This window comes from Phyllobates terribilis, unplaced genomic scaffold (genome assembly GCF_046119375.1).
Source record: "Phyllobates terribilis strain yellow unplaced genomic scaffold, ASM4611937v1 Scaffold_6__1_contigs__length_29720123, whole genome shotgun sequence".
NCBI classification, from domain to species: domain Eukaryota; kingdom Metazoa; phylum Chordata; class Amphibia; order Anura; family Dendrobatidae; genus Phyllobates; species Phyllobates terribilis.
The window spans coordinates 10990140-11018086 of NW_027362766.1; the positions used below are offsets into that span (position 1 = coordinate 10990140).

A 27947-nucleotide genomic window follows, 5' to 3' on the forward strand; every position below is an offset into this window, starting at 1 on the left:
CTTGCATAGTGGTCCATCTCCCACTGTGCAAGAGCGCGCACTTGATCTCCAGTCCAGAATGTCTCTCTGGCTTCCCTCCATGCTGTCTGTTTGTGTCTGTTTCTGCTGCTTAAGGGCGGCGCCCGATCACTTCCTGCTTTTTGTACCTGCTGTGGGTCACACCTCTTGTGCGTCCTCAGCCTATTGCTGTCTGTCACCTGGTATATAGCTCAGCTGCGCCCATCTATCCCTGCCTGAGCATAGTGTTTCTTTCAGTGTGTGCTTGCACTCTGAAGGTGCCAGGTCCCGTTCTGTGTTCTCTTGTCTGCCTTTCCTGGAGGCTGTATTTCCAGGCCTGTCTGAACACGCTCCTAGCCTGTTCCTCCTGCCTTCTAGGGGCCGATTACCTAGACCTGTTCCTGTATCTTGTCTGACCTGTCTGAACACGCTCCTAGCCTGTTCCTCTCGCCTTCTAGGGGCTGATTACCTAGACCCGCTCCTGTATCTTGTCTGTCCTGTCTGAACACGCTCCTTGCCTGTTCGTCCTGCCTCTCTGGGGGCCGTATTCCCAGACCCGCTCCTGTATCCCGCTGCAGTGTCGGTCTCCTCCGTACACTCAGTTCCAGTCTGAACTCTCTCCTATCCTTTACCTGTTTTGCCTCTATGTCCGTTCCCTTCCTTTTTCTGCAGAGTCTGAACTCGTACCTAACTCCTGCTTGTTGTCTCTGTACTCCCGTTTGTGAGTTTGTGGTCCACTCGCTACTTCACTGCAAGTACCCTGTGGGTATCTGGCTCTGCCTTTCCCTTCCTGTCTGTTCCGTGTGAACAGAGCCCTGTCCCCCCTACTCAGCCTAGCCTGCTCTGACTCCTTTGCTCACCGCTCCGGCGGTTCTAGCCTGCTCTGACTCCTTTGCTCACCGCTCCGGCGGTTCTAGCCTGCTCTGACTCCTTTGCTCACCGCTCCGGCGGTTCTAGCCTGCTCTGACTCCTTTGCTCACCGCTCCGGCGGTTCTAGCCTGCTCTGACTCCTTGCTCACTGCTCCGGCAGTCCTGTCCTGCCCTGCTTCTGCCCGCTGCTCCGGCAGTCCTGTCCTGCCCTGCTTCTGCCCGCTGCTCCGGCAGTCCTGTCCTGCCCTGCTTCTGCCCGCTGCTCCGGCAGTCCTGTCCTGTCCTGCCCTGCTTCTGCCCGCTGCTCCGGCAGTCCTGTCCTGTCCTGCCCTGCTTGTGCTCGCTGCTCCTGCAGCCCTGTCCTGCTCTGTTCTTGCCCACCGCTTCGGGCGTTCCCTCTCTGCTGTGGTTGTCTACCGCATCTGCGGTTCTGTGACCCAGTCTGTACTGGGTCTTAACCTTTCTGTGCTCCAGCCCGTCCTTTCGGCCAGTACCTCCCTGCCTGCATACTCGCCTGTATCCACCCATCTGCATACCTGCCGTGTTTGCTTATATCCACCAGTCTGTGCCAGCCTAACCTGCCTGTTCCTGAGTCCCAGTGTGTACTGGGTCCTATCCCGCCTGTGTTCCTACCTGCTAGTGCCTCCCTGTCTGCACTCTAGCTGTGCTTGCCTGTACCCCTCTACCTGTATTGTTCCTGAGTCCCAGTGTGTACTGGGTCCTATCCCGCCTGTGTTCCTACCTGCTAGTGCCTCCCTGTCTGCACTTTAGCTGCGCTTGCCTTTACCCGCCTGCCTGCATACCAGTCGTGCCTGCCTATACCCTCCAGTCTGTGCGCCAGCCTAACCAGCCTGATCCAGTAATCCCTGTGTGGGTCAACCCCCGTGTCCGGAGTTTGACCTGGAGTAGCACCTGGTCCCTCTGCCCGGTTTCTCCCTGGTGCACTGGCGTCGTATGCCGTCGTGCCATCTTGGTCGGATCAGCCAGATACTTAGTCACGCCCCTCCAGGCACTCTCCGGTTCATGGTCCAGTGGAATCACTACAATCACACGCACACGCCGCTCAGCCCGGGCGTGTGCATAACAATCTACATGTGTCCAACAGAGAGATCATACAACTAGTGACCAATATGACGACATCTACATGTGTCCAACAGAGAGATCATACAACTGGTGACCAATATGACGACATCTACATGTGTCCAACAGAGGAAAATACAACTGGTGACCAATATGATGATATCTACATGTGTCCAACAGAGAGAACATACAACTGGTGACCAATATGACGACATCTACATGTGTCCAACAGAGAGAACGTACAACTGGTGACCAATATGACGACATCTACATGTGTCCAACAGAGAGAACATACAACTGGTGACCAATATGATGATATCTACATGTGTCCAACAGAGAGATCATACAACTAGTGACCAATATGACGACATCTGCATGTGTCCAACAGAGAGAACATACAACTGGTGACCAATATGACGACATCTACATGTGTCCAACAGAGAGAACATACAACTAGTGACCAATATGACGACAGCTACATGTGTCCAACAGAGAGAACATACAACTGGTGACCAATATGATGACATCTACATGTGTCCAACAGAGAGAACATACAACTGGTGACCAAGATGACGACATCTACATGTGTCCAGCAGAGAGAACATACAACTGGTGACCAATATGACGACATCTACATGTGTCCAACAGAGAGATCATACAACCGGTGACCAATATGACGACATCTACATGTGTCCATCAGAGAGAACATACAACTAGTGACCAATATGATGATATCTACATGTGTCCATTAGAGAGAACATACAACTAGTGACCAATATGACGACAGCTACATGTGTCCATTAGAGAGAACATATAACTGGTGACCAATATGACGACATCTACATGTGTCCAACAGAGAGAACATACAACTGGTGACCAATATGATGATATCTACATGTGTCCATTAGAGAGAACATACAACTGGTGACCAATATGACGATATCTACATGTGTCCATCAGAGAGAACATAGAACTGGTGACCAATATGACGACATCTACATGTGTCCATCAGAGGAAAATATTACTTCGAAGCAACATGATGAAGTGAACAACCACTGAGCTGGATGGTGAAGCAGACGCATGTCCAGCACAAGGAGCGAGTAACGAGGACAATGCCCAACACCTAGGAGAGTCTATGCGAGAAGAAGATGATGAACTTTACTATGGCCGACAGAGGGAACATCATAATAAGGAGCAACATAAAGAACATACGACTGCTTAGTAACATGTCATGCAATGCATGAGCAAAGCCAGACTTCACACGCGTCCTGCACCAGTAATTATACATATTCCTGACTGTCTATAAGTGTGAATGGTGCCCGTATTGATAACATCTGACCTTGGCTGCAAACTCTGTAATCATACAAAGTGCGGTGCTCCCGTTATTTCCATGGCTACCAGTGCAAAGCCAGTTATCCATGACCCCACTGTCAGCGGGCGGCTTGGGTTTGCATTAATGAGTCCAGTCTAGTTTCAGAGTGGAAAGCTCCTAAAAGTCATCAATTCACAGGGCACGTCCCTGGGCACGCTGAATAATGTGTGGTGCCACCATATCACTTGTCTGACGCCCGAGCCGTCCCTGGGCACGCTGAATAATGTGTGCTGCCACCATATCACTTGTCTGACGCCCGAGCCGTCCCTGGGCACGCTTAATAATGTGTGGTGCCACCATATCACTTGTCTGACGCCCGAGCCGTCCCTGGGCACGCTGAATAATGTGTGCTGCCACCATATCACTTGTCTGACGCCCGAGCCGTCCCTGGGCACGCTTAATAATGTGTGGTGCCACCATATCACTTGTGAGACGCCCGAGCCGTCCCTGGGCACGCTGAATAATGTGTGGTGCCACCATATCACTTGTCTGACGCCCGAGCCGTCCCTGGGCACGCTGTATAATGTGTGGTGCCACCATATCACTTGTCTGACGCCCGAGCCGTCCCTGGGCACGCGGAATAATGTGTGGTGCCACCATATCACTTGTCTGACGCCCGAGCCGTCCCTGGGCACGCTGTATAATGTGTGGTGCCACCATATCACTTGTCTGACGCCCGAGCCGTCCCTGGGCACGCTGTATAATGTGTGGTGCCACCATATCACTTGTCTGACGCCCGAGCCATCCCTGGGCACGCTGAATAATGTGTGGTGCCACCATATCACTTGTCTGACGCCCGAGCCGTCCCTGGGCACGCTGTATAATGTGTGGTGCCACCATATCACTTGTCTGACGCCCGAGCCGTCCCTGGGCACGCTGAATAATGTGTGGTGCCACCATATCACTTGTCTGACGCCCGAGCCGTCCCTGGGCACGCTGTATAATGTGTGGTGCCACCATATCACTTGTCTGACGCCCGAGCCATTCCTGGGCACGCTGTATAATGTGTGGTGCCACCATATCACTTGTCTGACGCCCGAGCCGTCCCTGGGCACGCTGAATAATGTGTGGTGCCACCATATCACTTGTGAGACGCTCGAGCCGTCCCTGGGCACGCTGAATAATGTGTGGTGCCACCATATCACTTGTCTGACGCCCGAGCCGTCCCTGGGCACGCTGTATAATGTGTGGTGCCACCATATCACTTGTCTGACGCCCGAGCCGTCCCTGGGCACGATTAATAATGTGTGGTGCCACCATATCACTTGTCTGACGCCCGAGCCGTCCCTGGGCACGCTGTATAATGTGTGGTGCCACCATATCACTTGTCTGACGCCCGAGCCATCCCTGGGCACGCTGAATAATGTGTGGTGCCACCATATCACTTGTCTGACGCCCGGGCCGTCCCTGGGCATGCTGAATAATGTGTGGTGCCACCACATCACATGTCTGATGCCCGAGCCATCCCTGGGCACGCTGAATAATGTGTGGTGCCACCATATCACTTGTCTGACGCCCGAGCCATCCCTGGGCACGCTGAATAATGTGTGGTGCCACCATATCACTTGTCTGACGCCCGAGCCGTCCCTGGGCACGCTGAATAATGTGTGGTGCCACCATATCACTTGTCTGACGCCCGAGCCGTCCCTGGGCATGCTGAATAATGTGTGGTACCACCACATCACATGTCTGATGCCCGAGCCGTCCCTGGGCACGCTGAATAATGTGTCGTGCCACCATATCACTTGTCTGACGCCCGAGCCGTCCCTGGGCACACTGAATAATGTGTGGTGCCACCACATCACATGTCTGATGCCCGAGCCGTCCCTGGGCACACTGAATAATGTGTGGTGCCACCATATCACTTGTCTGACGCCCGAGCCGTCCCTGGGCACGCTGAATAATGTGTGGTGCCACTACATCACCTGTCTGAAGCCCGAGCCGTCCCTGGGCACGCTGAATAATGTGTGGTGCCACTACATCACCTGTCTGACGCCCGAGCCATCCCTGGGCATGCTGAATAATGTGTGGTGCCACCATATCACTTCTCTGACACCCGAGCCGGCCCTGGGCACGCTGAATAATGTGTGGTGCCACCACATCACCTGTCTGACGCCCGAGCCGTCCCTGGGCACGCTGAATAATGTGTGGTGCCACCATATCACTTGTCTGATGCCCGAGCCGTCCCTGGGCACGCTGAATAATGTGTGGTACCACCATATCACTTGTCTGATGCCCGAGCCGTCCCTGGGCATGCTGAATAATGGGTGGTGCCACCACATCACCTGTCTGACGCCCGAGCCGTCCCTGGGCACGCTGAATAATGTGTGGTGCCACCACATCACCTGTCTGACGCCTGAGCCATCCCTGGGCACGCTGAATAATATGTGGTGCCACCATATCACTTGTCTGACGCCCGAGCCGTCCCTGGGCATGCTGAATAATGTGTGGTGCCACCTTATCACTTGTCTGATGCCCGAGCCGTCCCTGGGTACGCTGAATAATGTGTGGTGCCACCACATCACTTGTCTGACGCCTGAGCCGTCCCTGGGCACGCTGAATAATGTGTGGTGCCACCTTATCACTTGTCTGATGCCCGAGCTGTCCCTGGGTACGCTGAATAATGTGTGGTGCCACCACATCACTTGTCTGACGCCCGAGCCGTCCCTGGGCATTCTGAATAATGTGTGGTGCCACCATATCACTTGTCTGACGCCCGAGCCGTCCCTGGGCACGCTGAATAATGTGTGTTGCCACCATATCACTTGTCTGATGCCCGAGCCGTCCCTGGGCACGCTGAATAATGTGTGGTGCCACCATATCATTTGTCTGACGCCCGAGCCGTCCCTGGGCACGCTGAATAATGTGTGTTGCCACCATATCACTTGTCTGATGCCCGAGCCGTCCCTGGGTACGCTGAATAATGTGTGGTGCCACCATATCACTTGTCAGACGCCCGAGCCGTCCCTGGGTACGCTGAATAATGTGTGGTGCCACCATATCACTTGTCAGACGCCCGAGCCGTCCCTGGGTACGCTGAATAATGTGTGGTGCCACCATATCACTTGTCTGACGCCCGAGCCGTCCCTGGCGCTTACTCACTTTTCTTGCACGCTGGATTATTGTTATCGAATCCGCAGGGAGGGAAGTCAAGTGGTGGGACGCCGCGCCCCGGCCAGTGGATCTCCCGTCCTGGTACCTGTACAATCCTCCGAAGGGTCCCATTGTATACGGCCGCCATCTAGGAGCAGAAGACATTCATCCGTGACACTTGTGAAGACGCTCGGGGCTCGCCATCTTAGCAGCTGTTGCTCTTGTACCTGAAAGTCTCCAGTGTCTGAGGACATGTCCCACAGGGAGTAGTCTGTGTCACGGTCACCATTGTCATCTATCCTCATAAAGCCGGACACCCCTGTAACATGAAGAGCATTAATGGCTGAGGAGGGGACAATAATGACTGACACACGAGATGAGGGGACACTAATGACTGACACACGAGGAGATGAGGGGACAATAATGACTGACACACGAGGAGATGAGGGGAAAATAATGACTGACACATGGGGAGATGAGGGGACAGTAATGACTGACACACGAGGAGATGAGGGGACAGTAATGACTGACACACGGGGAGATGAGGGGACAGTAATGACTGACACACGAGGAGATGAGGGGACAGTAATGACTGACACACGAGGAGATGAGGGGACAGTAATGACTGACACACGAGGAGATGAGGGGACAGTAATGACTGACACACGGGGAGATGAGGGGAAAATAATGACTGACACACGGGGAGATGAGGGGAAAATAATGACTGACACACGGGGAGATGAGGGGAAAATAATGACTGACACACGGGGAGATGAGGGGACAGTAATGACTGACACACGAGGAGATGAGGGGACAGTAATGACTGACACACGAGGAGATGAGGGGAAAATAATGACTGACACACGGGGAGATGAGGGGACAGTAATGACTGACACACGAGGAGATGAGGGGAAAATAATGACTGACACACGGGGAGATGAGGGGACAGTAATGACTGACACTCGAGGAGATGAGGGGACAGTAATGACTGACACACGAGGAGATGAGGGGACAATAATGACTGACACACGGGGGGATGAGGGGACAATAATGACTGACACACGGGGGGATGAGGGGACAGTAATGACTGACACACGGGGGGATGAGGGGACAGTAATGACTGACACACGAGGAGATGAGGGGACAATAATGACTGACACACGAGGAGATGAGGGGAAAATAATGACTGACACACGGAGAGATGAGGGGACAGTAATGACTGACACACGGGGAGATGAGGGGACAGTAATGACTGACACACGAGGAGATGAGGGGACAGTAATGACTGACACACGGGGAGATGAATGGACAGTAATGACTGACACACGGGGAGATGAATGGACAGTAATGACTGACACTCGAGGAGATGAGGGGACAGTAATGACTGACACACGGGGAGATGAGGGGAAAATAATGACTGACACACGGGGAGATGAGGGGACAGTAATGACTGACACACGGAGAGATGAGGGGACAGTAATGACTGACACTCGAGGAGATGAGGGGACAATAATGACTGACACACGGGGAGATGAGGGGAAAATAATGACTGACACACGGGGAGATGAGGGGACAGTAATGACTGACACACGGGGAGATGAGGGGACAGTAATGACTGACACACGGAGAGATGAGGGGACAGTAATGACTGACACTCGAGGAGATGAGGGGACAGTAATGACTGACACACGAGGAGATGAGGGGACAGTAATGACTGACACTCGAGGAGATGAGGGGACAGTAATGACTGACACACGGAGAGATGAGGGGACAGTAATGACTGACACTCGAGGAGATGAGGGGACAGTAATGACTGACACACGAGGAGATGAGGGGACAATAATGACTGACACACGGGGGGATGAGGGGACAGTAATGACTGACACACGAGGAGATGAGGGGACACTAATGACTGACACACGGGGAGATGAGGGGACAGTAATGACTGACACATGGGGGGATGAGGGGACAATAATGACTGACACACGGGGAGATGAGGGGACAGTAATGACTGACACACGGGGGGATGAGGGGACAATAATGACTGACACACGGGGAGATGAGGGGACAGTAATGACTGACACACGGGGGGATGAGGGGACAATAATGACTGACACACGGAGAGATGAGGGGACACTAATGACTGACACACGGGGAGATGAGGGGACAGTAATGACTGACACACGGGGGGATGAGGGGAAAATAATGACTGACACATGGAGAGATGAGGGGACAGTAATGACTGACACACGGAGAGATGAGGGGACAGTAATGACTGACACACGAGGAGATGAGGGGACAATAATGACTGACACATGGAGAGATGAGGGGACAGTAATGACTGACACACGGAGAGATGAGGGGACAGTAATGACTGACACACGAGGAGATGAGGGGACAATAATGACTGACACACGGGGGGATGAGGGGACAGTAATGACTGACACACGAGGAGATGAGGGGACACTAATGACTGACACACGGGGAGATGAGGGGACACTAATGACTGACACACGGAGAGATGAGGGGACACTAATGACTGACACACGAGGAGATGAGGGGAAAATAATGACTGACACATGGAGAGATGAGGGGACAGTAATGACTGACACACGAGGAGATGAGGGGACAGTAATGACTGACACACGGGGAGATGAGGGGACAGTAATGACTGACACTCGAGGAGATGAGGGGACAGTAATGACTGACACACGAGGAGATGAGGGGACAGTAATGACTGACACACGAGGAGATGAGGGGACACTAATGACTGACACACGGGGAGATGAGGGGACAGTAATGACTGACACACGGGGGGATGAGGGGACAATAATGACTGACACACGGGGAGATGAGGGGACAGTAATGACTGACACACGGGGAGATGAGGGGACAATAATGACTGACACACGGGGAGATGAGGGGACAGTAATGACTGACACACGGGGGGATGAGGGGACAATAATGACTGACACATGGGGAGATGAGGGGACACTAATGACTGACACACGGGGAGATGAGGGGACAGTAATGACTGACACACGGGGGGATGAGGGGACAATAATGACTGACACACAGGGAGATGAGGGGGCAGTAATGACTGACACACGGGGGGATGAGGGGACAATAATGACTGACACACAGGGAGATGAGGGGACAGTAATGACTGACACACGGGGGGATGAGGGGACAATAATGACTGACACACGGGGAGATGAGGGGACAGTAATGACTGACACACGGGGGGATGAGGGGACAATAATGACTGACACATGGGGAGATGAGGGGACACTAATGACTGACACACGGGGAGATGAGGGGACAGTAATGACTGACACACGGGGGGATGAGGGGACAATAATGACTGACACACAGGGAGATGAGGGGGCAGTAATGACTGACACACGGGGGGATGAGGGGACAATAATGACTGACACACAGGGAGATGAGGGGGCAGTAATGACTGACACACGGGGGGATGAGGGGACAATAATGACTGACACACGGGGAGATGAGGGGACAGTAATGACTGACACACGGGGAGATGAGGGGACAGTAATGACTGACACACGGGGGGATGAGGGGACAATAATGACTGACACACAGGGAGATGAGGGGGCAGTAATGACTGACACACAGGGAGATGAGGGGGCAGTAATGAATGACACACGGGGAGATGAGGGGACAGTAATGACTGACACACGAGGAGATGAGGGGACAGTAATGACTGACACACGGGGAGATGAGGGGACAGTAATGACTGACACACGGGGGGATGAGGGGACAATAATGACTGACACACAGGGAGATGAGGGGGCAGTAATGACTGACACACAGGGAGATGAGGGGGCAGTAATGACTGACACACGGGGGGATGAGGGGACAGTAATGACTGACACACGGGGAGATGAGGGGACAATAATAACTGACACACTGAGAGATGAGGGGACAATAATAACTGACACATGGGGAGATGAGGGGACAGTAATGACTGACACACGAGGAGATGAGGGGACAATAATGACTGACACACGGGGGGATGAGGGGACAATAATGACTGACACACGAGGAGATGAGGGGACACTAATGACTGACACACGAGGAGATGAGGGGACAGTAATGACTGACACACGAGGAGATGAGGGGACAGTAATAACTGACACACGAGGAGATGAGGGGACAGTAATGACTGACACACGGGGGGATGAGGGGACAATAATGACTGACACACGAGGAGATGAAGGGACAATAATGACTGACACACGAGGAGATGAGGGGACAGTAATGACTGACACACGGGGAGATGAGGGGACAGTAATGACTGACACACGGGGAAATGAGGGGACACTAATGACTGACACACGGGGAGATTAGGGGACAGTAATGACTGACACATGGACAGATGAGGGGACAGTAATGACTGACACACGGGGAGATGAGGGGACACTAATGACTGACACACGGAGAGATGAGGGGACAGTAATGACTGACACACGAGGAGATGAGGGGACAATAATGACTGACACACGGGGGATGAGGGGACAATAATGACTGACACACGAGGAGATGAGGGGACAATTATGACTGACACACAGGGAGATGAGGGGACAGTAATGACTGACACACGAGGAGATGAGGGGACAGTAATGACTGACACACGGGGGGATGAGGGGACAATAATGACTGACACACGGGGAGATGAGGGGACAGTAATGACTGACACACGGGGAGATGAGGGGACAATAATGACTGACACACCAGGAGATGAGGGGACAGTAATGACTGACACACGAGGAGATGAGGGGGCAGTAATGACTGACACACGAGGAGATGAGGGGACAGTAATGACTGACACACGGAGAGATGAGGGGACAGTAATCACTGACACACGAGGAGATGAGGGGACAGTAATGACTGAGACACGGGGAGATGAGGGGACAGTAATGACTGACACACGGGGGGATGAGGGGACAATAATGACTGACACACAGGGAGATGAGGGGGCAGTAATGACTGACACACGGGGGGATGAGGGGACAATAATGACTGACACACAGGGAGATGAGGGGACAGTAATGACTGACACACGGGGGGATGAGGGGACAATAATGACTGACACACAGGGAGATGAGGGGACAGTAATGACTGACACACGGGGAGATGAAGGGACAGTAATGACTGACACACGGGGGGATGAGGGGACAATAATGACTGACACACAGGGAGATGAGGGGGCAGTAATGACTGACACACAGGGAGATGAGGGGGCAGTAATGACTGACACACGGGGGGATGAGGGGACAGTAATGACTGACACACGGGGAGATGAGGGGACAATAATAACTGACACATGGGGAGATGAGGGGACAGTAATGACTGACACACGAGGAGATGAGGGGACAGTAATGACTGACACACGGGGGGATGAGGGGACAATAATGACTGACACACAGGGAGATGAGGGGGCAGTAATGACTGACACACGGGGGGATGAGGGGACAATAATGACTGACACACAGGGAGATGAGGGGGCAGTAATGACTGACACACGGGGGGATGAGGGGACAATAATGACTGACACACAGGGAGATGAGGGGACAGTAATGACTGACACACGGGGAGATGAGGGGACAGTAATGACTGACACACGGGGGGATGAGGGGACAATAATGACTGACACACAGGGAGATGAGGGGGCAGTAATGACTGACACACAGGGAGATGAGGGGGCAGTAATGACTGACACACGGGGAGATGAGGGGACAGTAATGACTGACACATGAGGAGATGAGGGGACAGTAATGACTGACACACGGGGAGATGAGGGGACAGTAATGACTGACACATGGAGAGATGAGGGGACAGTAATGACTGACACACGAGGAGATGAGGGGACACTAATGACTGACACACGAGGAGATGAGGGGACAGTAATGACTGACACACGGGGAGATGAGGGGACAGTAATGACTGACACATGGAGAGATGAGGGGACACTAATGACTGACACACGGGGAGATGAGGGGACAGTAATGACTGACACATGGGGAGATGAGGGGACAGTAATGACTGACACACGGGGAGATGAGGGGACAGTAATGACTGACACACGAGGATATGAGGGGACAGTAATGACTGACACACGGGGAGATGAGGGGACAGTAATGACTGACACACGAGGAGATGAGGGGACAGTAATGACTGACACATGGAGAGATGAGGGGACAGTAATGACTGACACACGAGGAGATGAGGGGACAGTAATGACTGACACACGAGGAGATGAGGGGACAGTAATGACTGACACACGGTTAGATGAGGGGACAGTAATAACTGACACACGGGGAGATGAGGAGACAGTAATGACTGACACATGGGGAGATGAGGGGACAGTAATGACTGACACACGGGGAGATGAGGGGACACTAATGACTGACACACGGAGAGATGAGGGGACAGTAATGACTGACACACGGGGAGATAAGGGGACAGTAATGACTGACACATGGAGAGATGAGGGGACAGTAATGACTGACACACGAGGAGATGAGGGGACAGTAATGACTGACACACGAGGAGATGAGGGGACAATAATGACTGACACACGAGGAGATGAGGTGACAATTGTAGCACCCTGAGGATTCGGCTGCTACAGGGGTATTGCACCTCAACCCAGAGGTGTGATATTCCACTCCCGGGTAAGGAAGGAGTGTGGAACTGAGCTCAGATAGACTGCATGCACTACATACATCCCATTCCAGAGGAGCAGGCCGACGGTACTCCCACTTAGAAATGTGCAGGTACAACCGAGCCTGTTCCTGGCTGGAGTGGGAGGGGGGTGGTACATCCCATGTAGTGTAGGGGCAGATAGGGGGAGCAGTCTGGGTAGTGATAGGAGCTCATTGGGTGCTGGTCACCTGAGCTCACACATAGAGGGATATATAAGGAGGGCACCAACTTAGATCAGGGTCAGACGCTGAGAACAAGTCAGTTGGAGAGGAGAGAGAAGGAAACAGCAGCCCTGGAGAGAGAGAGAGTGGAGCAGAGAAAGACCCAGAGGGGGAAGACTGAAGGGACCCAAGAACCCAAATTAGAGCACCGGGTGAGGAGTCAGCAAGAGGGTACCGGAACCCAAGCTGGTGGGGGCAAAGACATTCCCCAGCCAGAGACCGGAGACCGTGGGCAGTGTCTGTCACGGTCACCCACCACATTCACCCCGAAGGCACACCACATGAAGGGTCAGGGAACCCAGGGCCAAGGGTGTCCCAAAAGAAGGCCCGAGGGAGCTGGACCTAGGTGAATCACTGGTGGGGACGGCTGAAGAAAGGACAGAGGGAGAGCTCAGGGCCACGCTCTGGACTTGTTTGGGGGTTGGCCGGATCCAGGACCTGGTGGACGCAGCACGGCTCGGGTGGTCACTAGCAGCTGGAGTGACCAGTACAACATCAGCAGTAAGTAAACACCCTTAACTGCACAACCCGAGTCTGTCTTCATTGCCGGCTGCATCGCACCACCACAACCCCCATCCTCTGCGCCTGTCCCCTCTGAGGCTATACCCCTCCCGTTGGGGGTTATCTCACCAAGCTGCGCACCCACCATCAGCCTCAGCGGACCCTGCAGCAGCGGCGGCCACAGTGACCGCATCACAACGGGTGGCGTAGTCGACACAAAAGAACTTTAGTAACATCTGTAAAGCTGCCACATAACACTTAGCTTGACGCCCTGGGCACGGGACCGGGTCACAGCCGCTCGGAGACTACAACCCCCCATCTGATCCGGTGCCGGGTATTCCCCTCAAAAAGGAATATGTCCCAGGGGGCGCGTCAACTTTGGCGTAGTCGGCAGGATTACGTGCCCGCAACACCCGGGTACTGCGTGCCTGAAGAAAAGTGCAAGTTTACCTCAGAAAGAAGTCTCCCGCCGGTTCCGGAGGGTCCACGCCATCGGACTCCATCACCAGTCGTTTCCCGCCGATTGTCCGCCATTTCCAACTTGTTCCCGCCATCTGCAGAGTTTCCCGCCACTGGGCGACGCTTCCCGCCAAAACCGCAGATTTCCCGCCTTGGAAGAGCAGCGGACGCCATTATGGGCGTGCCAAAGGAGGGCAAGAGGCCACCTCCCATCGTGGGCCAGGACAGAAATTGGCGCCAAAAGTGGAAACCGCCCCCACCAACAGAGACTGTGATGCTGGAGGTGTCTGTCAGCGTGAAAGAACTCCCCCTGGAGCTGACAGTCACCGAGTTGCCCCGGGACCGCCCTCGAAGTGGGAGGAGACGAAAGGGAAGAGAAAAGATGGGTGTCGCTTGGAGCAGTCTGGAGCGAGCGCACCCGGAGGCAAGAGGTCTAACAAGGAGTAGCGGAGAAGCTCACCCGGAGATGGAAAGAAAGCAGAACAGCACCGGCCCGCTGGCCAGGAGTCTGCTAGAGACCGAGGAAGGAGGGCAGAGCAGCACCGGCCCGCTGGCCAGGAGCCTGCCGGAAGCCGAGCAGAGCAGCACCGACCCGATGGTCAGGAGCCTGCTAGAGTCCACAACCCCGCTAGGTCTAGCGGAGATCCTAGCGCAGCTCCCCCGAGACCGGGAGTGTGCACAAACTGCCCTGGAGGGCCTCGCAAGGAGGATGGCCCGGGTACAGCGCGAGATACTGGCGGAGTGGGACCGGGAGATGACCCAGCAAGCAGAGACCAGTCAACGGAGCACGCTACCCTGGAAGAGGAAGCAGACCGCCTCTGAGGATGGCGCAGGAGGACCCAAGGCCGGAGACGGCGCCGAGGAGGGAGCCGAACGCATGGAGGCAGGTAAAGGGGACGCCTATACCCCAAGCCGTGACACCGCTTACCTGCCCCAGCTCCCCGTCGCAGAGCCCGAAAGTCCCCCTGCTGTGCCCGTAGCCGCCAGGTCACCGCCATGGACTAGGCCCCGACCGGAAGCCGCTGCAGCGACCCCTGTGACGTCACGCGCCCCGACCCGGAGCGTGACAAAGCAGGAATTACCACCAGCCTGGTCGCAAGGCCTAGTACCCCCGGGCGCCGCACCACCAACAGCGCCCCCTACCTCCGCGGAGCCTCCGGCCTGGCCGCAAGGCCAGGTAGCCCAGGGCGCCGCCGTCCTAACGGTGCCCTTCACCTTCCAGGTGCCCCAGGCCTGGCCGCAAGGCCTGGGCAACCCGGGCGCCACCACCACCGCGCCCGCGCCCGCAATACCTAGGGTGCCACACCTGGGGGAGGACCTCTTCGGCCAGCTCACATGGCCGGACGGGCGGCCCTTCATCAGGCCCGAAGGGTACCCTGAGCTGGAGCGGCAGCAAAGACTAGGGCCCTTGTGTGAGCCCCTAATCCCGGCTCCGAAGCCCGTGGCTCGGGTCTCGCCTCCTCTAGCAGAAGCCCAATTCGTGTGGGACCCCACGGGAGAAGATTTGATGGGGTTCACCGGAGAAACTCAGGCAGCCGCAGCTGAACGTACAGAGTGTTGCCGTCAACAGCTGGCAGAGTTTAAGAGAGAACGGGAGGAGAGGCGGGTCAGAGAACAACAGGCCCAAATCCAGAGCGCGGAGCAGAAGAGCCGGACTAGGAGGAACCCCCGTGCAGCGCATTGTCCCCGCACCATCGGGACAGTGATAAAGTTCAACCCGCAGCATGGGTGGGGCTTTATTCGGGACCGTAACAACCGCGGTGACGTTTTTGTGACCCGCAGAGACGTCGAGTCCCACCTGCCGGAAGGTCACAAAGGCCGTGACCTCTACGTCGGACACGAAGTCACTTTCACCCGGCACAAGTGTGCCAAAGGACCTTACGCCCTCCACGTACACCGCTTGACGGAGGAGGAGTTGCGGTACGGAGAGGAGGAGCCAGAGGACCCGGATGGGTCTGAAGCAACACCATATCAAGAGAAAGCAGGAGGGAGCCGTCGTTGAGGACGGGAGTAGAGACTGTATATAGTTGCCTGTCGGGGCACAGTGAACCGTTGCTGCTAAAATAGTCCCCGTTGGGACCAGTGAACTGTTTACCCGTTAACCCCTTAATCCCACAGGCTGAGGACTGTGAGCAGCCATTCCCTTCCCTCTACCTGGCCGAGGACTGAGAGCGGCCAACTTCCCCTGTATATAGTTGCGCGTCCTAAAGCGCCCCCTACCGGTTTTATAGGAAAACCAGTTTTTCTAAGAGACTGTCGCACTTTTCCCGGACACACGTTGCACAGTGTCCGGAGGAGGAACCAGAGACAAGAGAAGTCTACGAGAATGTTTATATAAAAAGTTTTATATATATATAATGTTTATATGTTTTATATGTTCATATAAAAATTTTGTATGTTTTGGTGTTTTATGTCTTACAGCCCGAGGACGTGCTGTGATTTACCAGGGGGGAATGTAGCACCCTGAGGATTCGGCTGCTACAGGGGTATTGCACCTCAACCCAGAGGTGTGATATTCCACTCCCGGGTAAGGAAGGAGTGTGGAACTGAGCTCAGATAGACTGCATGCACTACATACATCCCATTCCAGAGGAGCAGGCCGACGGTACTCCCACTTAGAAATGTGCAGGTACAACCGAGCCTGTTCCTGGCTGGAGTGGGAGGGGGGTGGTACATCCCATGTAGTGTAGGGGCAGATAGGGGGAGCAGTCTGGGTAGTGATAGGAGCTCATTGGGTGCTGGTCACCTGAGCTCACACATAGAGGGATATATAAGGAGGGCACCAACTTAGATCAGGGTCAGACGCTGAGAACAAGTCAGTTGGAGAGGAGAGAGAAGGAAACAGCAGCCCTGGAGAGAGAGAGAGTGGAGCAGAGAAAGACCCAGAGGGGGAAGACTGAAGGGACCCAAGAACCCAAATTAGAGCACCGGGTGAGGAGTCAGCAAGAGGGTACCGGAACCCAAGCTGGTGGGGGCAAAGACATTCCCCAGCCAGAGACCGGAGACCGTGGGCAGTGTCTGTCACGGTCACCCACCACATTCACCCCGAAGGCACACCACATGAAGGGTCAGGGAACCCAGGGCCAAGGGTGTCCCAAAAGAAGGCCCGAGGGAGCTGGACCTAGGTGAATCACTGGTGGGGACGGCTGAAGAAAGGACAGAGGGAGAGCTCAGGGCCACGCTCTGGACTTGTTTGGGGGTTGGCCGGATCCAGGACCTGGTGGACGCAGCACGGCTCGGGTGGTCACTAGCAGCTGGAGTGACCAGTACAACATCAGCAGTAAGTAAACACCCTTAACTGCACAACCCGAGTCTGTCTTCATTGCCGGCTGCATCGCACCACCACAACCCCCATCCTCTGCGCCTGTCCCCTCTGAGGCTATACCCCTCCCGTTGGGGGTTATCTCACCAAGCTGCGCACCCACCATCAGCCTCAGCGGACCCTGCAGCAGCGGCGGCCACAGTGACCGCATCACAACGGGTGGCGTAGTCGACACAAAAGAACTTTAGTAACATCTGTAAAGCTGCCACATAACACTTAGCTTGACGCCCTGGGCACGGGACCGGGTCACAGCCGCTCGGAGACTACAACCCCCCATCTGATCCGGTGCCGGGTATTCCCCTCAAAAAGGAATATGTCCCAGGGGGCGCGTCAACAATAATGACTGACACACAGGGAGATGAGGGGACAGTAATGACTGACACACGAGGAGATGAGGGGACAGTAATGACTGACACACGAGGAGATGAGGGGACACTAATGACTGACACACGAGGAGATGAGGGGACAGTAATGACTGACACACGGGGAGATGAGGGGACAGTAATGACTGACACATGGAGAGATGAGGGGACAGTAATGACTGACACACGGGGGGATGAGGGGACACTAATGACTGACACACGGGGAGATGAGGGGACAGTAATGACTGACACATGGGGAGATGAGGGGACAGTAATGACTGACACACGGGGAGATGAGGGGACACTAATGACTGACACACGGGGAGATGAGATGACAGTAATGACTGACACATGGGGAGATGAGGGGACAGTAATGACTGACACACGAGGAGATGAGGGGACAGTAATGACTGACACACGGGGAGATGAGGGGACAGTAATGACTGACACACGGGGAGATGAAGGGACACTAATGACTGACACACGGGGAGATGAGGGGACAGTAATGACTGACACATGGACAGATGAGGGGACAGTAATGACTGACACACGAGGAGATGAATGGACAGTAATGACTGACACACGGGGAGATGAATGGACAGTAATGACTGACACACGGGGCGATGAGGGGACACTAATGACTGACACACGGGGAGATGACGGGATACTAATGACTGACACACGGGGAGATGAGGGGACAGTAATGACTGACACATGGAGAGATGAGGGGACAGTAATGACTGACACACGAGGAGATGAGGGGACAGTAATGACTGACACATGGACAGATGAGGGGACAGTAATGACTGACACACGAGGAGATGAATGAACAGTAATGACTGACACACGGGGAGATGAGGGGACACTAATGACTGACACACGGGGAGATGACGGGATACTAATGACTGACACACGGGGAGATGAGGGGACAGTAATGACTGACACATGGAGAGATGAGGGGACAGTAATGACTGACACACGAGGAGATGAGGGGACAGTAATGACTGACACACGAGGAGATGAGGGGACAGTAATGACTGACACACGGGGAGATGAGGGGACAGTAATGACTGACACACGGGGAGATGAGGGGACACTAATGACTGACACACGGGGAGATGAGTGGACAGTAATGACTGACACACGGGGAGATGAGGGGGCACTAATGACTGACACATGGAGAGATGAGGGGACACTAATGACTGACACACGGGGAGATGAGGGGACAGTAATGACTGACACACGAGGAGATGAGGGGACAGTAATGACTGACACACTGGGAGATAAGGGGACAGTAATGACTGACACACTGGGAGATAAGGGGACAGTAATGACTGACACACGGGGAGATGAGGGGACAGTAATGACTGACACACCGGGAGATGAGGGGACAGTAATGACTGACACACGAGGAGATGAGGGGACAGTAATGACTGACACACTGGGAGATAAGGGGACAGTAATGACTGACACACGGGGAGATGAGGGGACAGTAATGACTGACACACGGGGAGATGAGGGGACAGTAATGACTGACACACGGAGAGATGAAGGGACAATAATGACTGACACACGGGGAGATGAGGGGACACTAATGACTGACACACGGAGAGATGAGGGGACAGTAATGACTGACACACGGGGAGATGAGGGGACAGTAATGACTGACACACGGGGAGATGAGGGGACAGTAATGACTGACACATGGGGAGATGAATGGACAGTAATGACTGACACATGGGGAGATGAGGGGACACTAATGACTGACACACGAGGAGATGAGGGGACAGTAATGACTGACACACGGATAGATGAGGGGACAGTAAAGACTGACACACCGGGAGATGAGGGGACACTAATGACTGACACACGGGGAGATGAGGGGGCAGTAATGACTGACACACGGGGAGATGAGGGGACAGTAATGACTGACACACGGGGAGATGAGGGGACAGTAATGACTGACACACGGGGAGATGAGGGGAAAATAATGACTGACACACGAGGAGATGAGGGGACAGTAATGACTGACACACGAGGAGATGAGGGGGCACTAATGACTGACACACGGAGAGATGAGGGGACACTAATGACTGACACACGGGGAGATGAGTGGACAGTAATGACTGACACACGGAGAGATGAGGGGACACTGATGACTGACACACGGGGAGATGAGGGGACAGCAATGACTGACACACGGGGAGATGAGGGGAAAATAATGACTGACACACGAGGAGATGAGGGGACAGTAATGACTGACACACGAGGAGATGAGGGAGCACTAATGACTGACACATGGAGAGATGAGGGGACACTAATGACTGACACACGGGGAGATGAGTGGACAGTAATGACTGACACACGGAGAGATGAGGGGACAGTAATGACTGACACATGGGGAGATGAGGGGACAGTAATGACTGACACATAGGGAGAAGAGGGGACAGTAATGACTGACACACGGGGAGATGAGGGGACAGTAATGACTGACACACGGGGAGATGACGGGACAGTAATGACTGACACACGGGGAGATGAGGGGACAGTAATGACTGACACATGGGGAGATGATGCGACACTAATGACTGACACACGGGGAGATGAGGGGACAGTAATGACTGACACACGAGGAGATGAGGGGACAGTAATGACTGACACACGGGGAGATGAGGGGACACTAATGACTGACACACGGGGAGATGAGGGGACAGTAATGACTGACCCACGGGGAGATGAGGGGACAGTAATGACTGACACACGGAGAGATAAGGGGACAGTAATGACTGACACACGAGGAGATGAGGGGACAGTAATGACTGACACACGGGGAGATGAGGGAACAGTAATGACTGACACACGGGGAGATGAGGGGACAGTAATGACTGACCCACGGGGAGATGAGGGGACAGTAATGACTGACACACGAGGAGATGAGGGGACAGTAATGACTGACACACGGGGAGATGAGGGGACAGTAATGACTGACACACGGGGAGATGAGGGGACACTAATAACTGACACACGGGGCGATGAGGGGACACTAATGACTGACACACGGGGAGATGACGGGAGACTAATGACTGACACACGGGGAGATGAGGGGACAGTAATGACTGACACACGGGGAGATGAGGGGACAGTAATGACTGACACACGAGGAGATGAGGGGACAGTAATGACTGACACACGGGGAGATGAGGGGACAGTAATGACTGACACACGGGGAGATGAGGGGACAGTAATGACTGACACACGGGGAGATGAGGGGACACTAATGACTGACACACGGGGAGATGATTGGACAGTAATGACTGACACACAGGGAGATGAGGGGACAGTAATGACTGACACACGGGGAGATGAGGGGGCACTAATGACTGACACATGGAGAGATGAGGGGACACTAATGACTGACACACGGGGAGATGAGGGGACAGTAATGACTGACACATGGGGAGATGACGGGACACTAATGACTGACACACGAGGAGATGAGGGGACAGTAATGACTGACACACTGGGAGATAAGGGGACAGTAATGACTGACAAACGGGGAGATGAGGGGACAGTAATGACTGACACACGAGGAGATGAGGGGAAAGTAATGACTGACACACTGGGAGATAAGGGGACAGTAATGACTGACACACGAGGAGATGAGGGGAAAGTAATGACTGACACACGGAGAGATGAAGGGACAATAATGACTGACACACGGGGAGATGTGGGGACAGTAATGACTGACACACGAGGAGATGAGGGGAAAGTAATGACTGACACACTGGGAGATAAGGGGACAGTAATGACTGACACACGGGGAGATGAGGGGACAGTAATGACTGACACACGGGGAGATGAGGGGATAGTAATGACTGACACACGGAGAGATGAGGGGACAGTAATGACTGACACACGGGGAGATGAGGGGACAGTAATGACTGACACACGGGGAGATGAGGGGACAGTAATGACTGACACACTGGGAGATGAGGGGACAGTAATGACTGACACACGAGGAGATGAGGGGACAGTAATGACTGACACACGGGGAGATGAGGGGACAGTAATGACTGACACACGGAGAGATGAGGGGACACTAATGACTGACACACGGAGAGATGAGGGGACAGTAATGACTGACACATGGGGAGATGAATGGACAGTAATGACTGACACATGGGGAGATGAGGGGACAGTAATGACTGACACACGGGGAGATGAGGGGACAGTAATGACTGACACACGGGGGGATGAGGGGACAATAATGACTGACACACAGGGAGATGAGGGGACAGTAATGAGTGACACATGGAGAGATGAGGGGACAGTAATGACTGACACACGGGGAGATGAGGGGACAATAATGACTGACACACGGAGAGATGAGGGGACAGTAATGACTGACACACAGGGAGATGAGGGGACAGTAATGAGTGACACACGGGGAGATGAGGGGACAATAATGACTGACACACGGAGAGATGAGGGGACAGTAATGACTGACACACGGGGAGATGAGGGGACAATAATGACTGACACACGGGGAGATGAGGGGACACTAATGACTGACACACGGAGAGATGAGGGGACAGTAATGACTGACACACGGGGAGATGAGGGGACACTAATGACTGACACATGGAGAGATGAGGGGACAGTAATGACTGACACACGGGGAGATGAGGGGACAATAATGACTGACACATGGGGAGATGAATGGACAGTAATGACTGACACATGGGAAGATGAGGGGACAGTAATGACTGACACATGGGGAGATGAGGGGACAGTAATGACTGACACACGGATAGATGAGGGGACAGTAAAGACTGACACACCGGGAGATGAGGGGACACTAATGACTGACACACGGGGAGATGAGGGGACAGTAATGACTGACACACGGGGAGATGAATGGACAGTAATGACTGACACACGAGGAGATGAGGGGACACTGATGACTGACACACGGAGAGATGAGGGGACAATAATGACTGACACACGGGGAGATGAGGGGACACTAATGACTGACACACGGAGAGATGAGGGGACAGTAATGACTGACACACGGGGAGATGAGGGGACACTAATGACTGACACATGGAGAGATGAGGGGACAGTAATGACTGACACACGGGGAGATGAGGGGACAATAATGACTGACACATGGGGAGATGAATGGACAGTAATGACTGACACATGGGAAGATGAGGGGACAGTAATGACTGACACATGGGGAGATGAGGGGACAGTAATGACTGACACACGGATAGATGAGGGGACAGTAAAGACTGACACACCGGGAGATGAGGGGACACTAATGACTGACACACGGGGAGATGAGGGGACAGTAATGACTGACACACGGGGAGATGAATGGACAGTAATGACTGACACACGAGGAGATGAGGGGACACTGATGACTGACACACGGAGAGATGAGGGGACACTAATGACTGACACACGGGGAGATGAGGGGACAGCAATGACTGACACACGGATAGATGAGGGGACAGTAATGACTGACACATGGGGAGATGAGGGGACAGTAATGACTGACACACGGGGAGATGAGGGGACAGTAATGACTGACACATGGGGAGATGAGGGGACAGTAATGACTGACACATGGGGAGATGAGGGGACAGTAATGACTGACACACGGGGAGATGAGGGGACAGTAATGACTGACACATGGGGAGATGAGGGGACAGTAATGACTGACACATAGGGAGAAGAGGGGACAGTAATGACTGACACACGGGGAGATGAGGGGACAGTAATAACTGACACACGGGGAGATGACGGGACAGTAATGACTGACACACGGGGAGATGAGGGGACAATAATGACTGACACACGGAGAGATGAGGGGACAGTAATGACTGACACACGGGGAGATGACGGGACAGTAATGACTGACACACGGGGAGATGAGGGGACAATAATGACTGACACACGGGGAGATGACGGGACAGTAATGACTGACACATGGGGAGATGATGGGACACTAATGACTGACACACGGGTAGATGAGGGGACAGCAATGACTGACACACGAGGAGATGAGGGGACAGTAATGACTGACACACGGGGAGATGAGGGAACACTAATGACTGACACACGGGGAGATGAGGGGACACTAATGACTGACACACGGAGAGATAAGGGGACAGTAATGACTGACACACGGGGAGATGAGGGGACAGTAATGACTGACACACGGGTAGATGAGGGGACAGTAATGACTGACACACGGGGAGATGAGGGGACAGTAATGACTGACACACGGGGAGATGAGGGGACAGTAATGACTGACACACGGGGAGATGAGGGGACAGTAATGACTGACACACGGGGAGATGAGGGGACAGTAATGACTGACACACGGGGAGATGAGGGGACAGTAATGACTGACACACGGGGAGATGAGGGGACACTAATGACTGACACACCGGGAGATGAGAGGACAGTAATGACTGACACACGGGGAGATAAGGGGACAGTAATGACTGACACACGGGGAGATGAGGGGACAGTAATGACTGTAACACATCTCAGTATTTTTCAGACTCTGCTATGGGGAAAGGGTTAAGCCCGCCGGTTCCTGGCATGGAGCAGAGGACGCACAGCCTGTGTGGCAGATAATCATCCTGCATCTTTGAAGTAGCTGGTAATGACGGGATAATTACACTGGAAAATTATGCTAAGAATTGAAACTGAGCTTCAATGTAATTCAGAAATCCCAGAGACGGCAGATGGTAACCGGGCGAGTGACAATGGAGAAGGCGATGACATGGGAAGAGTGGGGCAAGGGCACCTCTCGCCCCGATATCTCCGTCCTCCTCCTCATCCCTGGCAATATCTCCAGCCAGAACCATCAACACTCCCCCAAACACATGAGAGGGTCAGCTAGTACCACCAAAGTTGGTGAGGACTAAACAATGACAATGTTCACCCTTCTTGGGCATGAAAAGATCCAAAATACCCAATCTTTCTTTCCCTGATATTTTGCATTGGGGATAAGAAGTTGTAGAGCATAGAGCAGACAGAGGAAGGATAGGGGACGTCAGAGTTATGGAGGGCTCTTTCCCCCCGTGTATGAGGTAGAGGATATGCAGCCGTTGGGAGTTATAGTTGGAGTCCTCTTGGCCCATGTTACATGGAGAGGGTGTGAAGGCCAAGCCACAGCTGCTTCCTGTACGTTAAGGAACCCTCAACTACGTCATACTGTTTTATGAGGTTGTCGGTATTTAATGGGACTCTAAGTCTTATCTACATTTGCTCAGCAGTTAAATCCAGCCTATTGTTTCCCTTCTTTTAAGAGCCACATTGCAAGCATGAATAGATGCAAGCAAATGCCTTACATGAGCACAGTAGTGCTGGATATGGCATTGTAGGGCTTGACATTATTCTTCAGACTCAAGGTGTGCAACAACCGGTCAAGCTGAAAGTGCCGCTGACTCCAAATTTGGAGTAATTACAAAAGAACTGAACAACAAAGAGTTGGATGCGTGGAAATCTTATCATCACGTATGACTGGTGTTGCTTGTGAAGACCCGGGGTCTTCCCTGGGCGTAACGCTTCTCAGACAACACCAGGTGCGGGTAAAGCAGCGTGGCAATACTTTATTGAACCACAAAGTGGATAATAAACACATAGAACAGTCCCAGCAAATACCCAAGATGGTGCAACGTTACACAGTCTCACTCTTCCTTCTCCGCTGCCTGGGATAGAACAGATGCAACTTTGGAGACTTCCAGGGCCGACTACCTCAACCAGTGGCCCCCCGCTTCTGGCGGGCTCCCACAGAGAGGAGGTAGCGGCAAACTTAGGAAGCTAGAAGTCCATCGAGGTGCATGGCCAGGAGACCCAAGGGTCCCAACCTGGCCTCTCCGAGAGTTCCCATGGGGCCAGATGACCGGTGGGTCACAATCTGGCATCTCCGAATGTCTCCGGGGGTTCCAGGTGACCGGTGCGTCCTTCCTGGCAACCCCAAATAACATATCCATGGGGCCAGGTGACTTCCTCGTTCTAACCTGGTCTCCCCAAAATGTATTCATGTCTCTCTGATGGTCAAATGGAGCAGATCCGAATCTTTCCAGTCAGGGCTGGTACCCTTAGACTAGAATCATATAGAATACAAATCTGTGTCTCTTTGGGTGCCATGCTATCCATCTAATTTCCTGAAGGATGTCTCTCATTCTCCTTGTAAAGTCTTTCTGATGCTCCTTGATTCTCTGTCCCAAGTCTGACTACTACAAAAACACATGTCCCTTCTGCTTCTCTGGACTCAGCCCCCTGAATGGCAGAACTGCTCTCACCCTCCCTCCCCCAAAGCTAAGTGTGCATTAGTGGAGGTATCTCTCTCAGGTGACCTTATCACCTGGGTCTACATGGGTCTCAGCCGGATCTTCTTTCAACACTTACACAATGGGCCTAGACGATTTTTTGAACAATGGTTAGAGGATCCTGAGATACTAATAAGATTAGTGGAATGCTGGACACTTTACAAGTTAAATTAGTGTACATAAACTGACGAGCAAGCAGAACATTAATAAAGCACAGCCAGCAATCTCTAATAAAACACAATAATGTATTTCTCTTGGATTAACAAATCTAATCGTCTGGCTAATTAAGATTATAGGCTGTATCGTCACATTGCTTAATAGCTCTTGTCTGCGGGTAGCCATGGTCGGACTGATGTTCTTTCTCCACTATTTGTACGGGAGATAATTGACCATTGGCGGACCTTCTCAGCTGAGTCCACTCTCATTCGTCTTCAATGTGAAAGTTTGGCAGATCATCTCATGAGCACCTCCAATCCCTCATGATCCAGTTCTCACTCTATACCCAACCTAATAATATACAATTTTTCCAAATTTTCAACCATTTTTCCCAATTAGATAGGGTATTGCCGCATGTCCCATTCCCAGCTTTGATTTGGCTACTATATGGTGGGGCTTGGTGTGGGCCAGAAAGTGCTGAATATTTGCCTATCTTACTGGGAGTTCAGGAGCTTTCAAGACATTCAGGAGAGTAGGTAAGTATGCCAGAGAGTAGGATTTCGGAAGATTGCACCACGTGGTTGGGACACCTTGGTGACATGAACTCACCATAGTAGCTTCTGTTCCACATATGTTCGGTGATGGCAGAGGCATTCTTCATACTGTATCCCTTTGCCCGGGTGTCATTTACTGCCTGAGCGTAAAGCATGACTGAGTCGTAGAAGGCAGCCGCCACTGTGTTCATCTGTAAACAGCACATAGACATGTGATGAGCGCGCATCCTGGCACGCACGCACTTCTTCGCACATTGTCCTTGCACGCTTACACTCCCAAATCATTTCCAAGCACCTGCACGCGTCCAGTATCACACGTAACCCCCTCATCCTTGCTCATTACAGCCCTGGCACTCAGCACTGATGTTAGGCCGTGTCCTACATCTAATCTGTTAGTCTTTTGCCCACGAGCCGGTAATGAAACATTTCCTGGTGATGTACACAATCAGTCGCCCATCAGACCCAAGTGGTAAATTACCAGGCGCTAACCAGGAGAATAAAGACATCACACCCTAACACCTCCCATGGAGACCTGGATAATAACTACAGGAGATGAGGAGCAGTGGCAGCTAATAGCGGTATGATTACATAGGGGCAGGTCTACGTTCCCCTGATCCCCACTCACCAGAGTGCTCTCCATGGTGTAGTTGAATCTGCGAGCGTAGATCGCCAGGTCGCGCAGGAATTCCTGATACTCCGAGTTGTCGGGCTCTTTGATTGTGATAATCATCACTGCCTGACCGGGAGACACAAGGTATCGGTCACCATTACACCTCGCACTCTCATAGACCTCCTTCTCCAGACCAGTAGTGACCGATATCCGATGGATGAAGACTTCCCTCTTTGGTCGGTAAAATCTATCGACTCTCCTTCATTA

The 27947-nt window shown here is 53.2% G+C and overlaps 1 protein-coding gene across 1 annotated transcript in view; it reads right to left on the reverse strand.

Moving 5' to 3' along the window:
- Window positions 1-27947, reverse strand: part of NPR1 (natriuretic peptide receptor 1) — a 201276-nt gene that overhangs the window by 52525 nt on the left and 120804 nt on the right. The window contains exons 3-6 of the mRNA XM_073637366.1: window positions 27696-27806; window positions 27126-27261; window positions 6640-6731; window positions 6422-6560 (exon numbers count right to left, since the gene is read on the reverse strand). Coding sequence (XP_073493467.1) covers window positions 6422-6560; window positions 6640-6731; window positions 27126-27261; window positions 27696-27806 — 478 coding nt within the window. The remainder of the gene's footprint in view (window positions 1-6421; window positions 6561-6639; window positions 6732-27125; window positions 27262-27695; window positions 27807-27947) is intronic.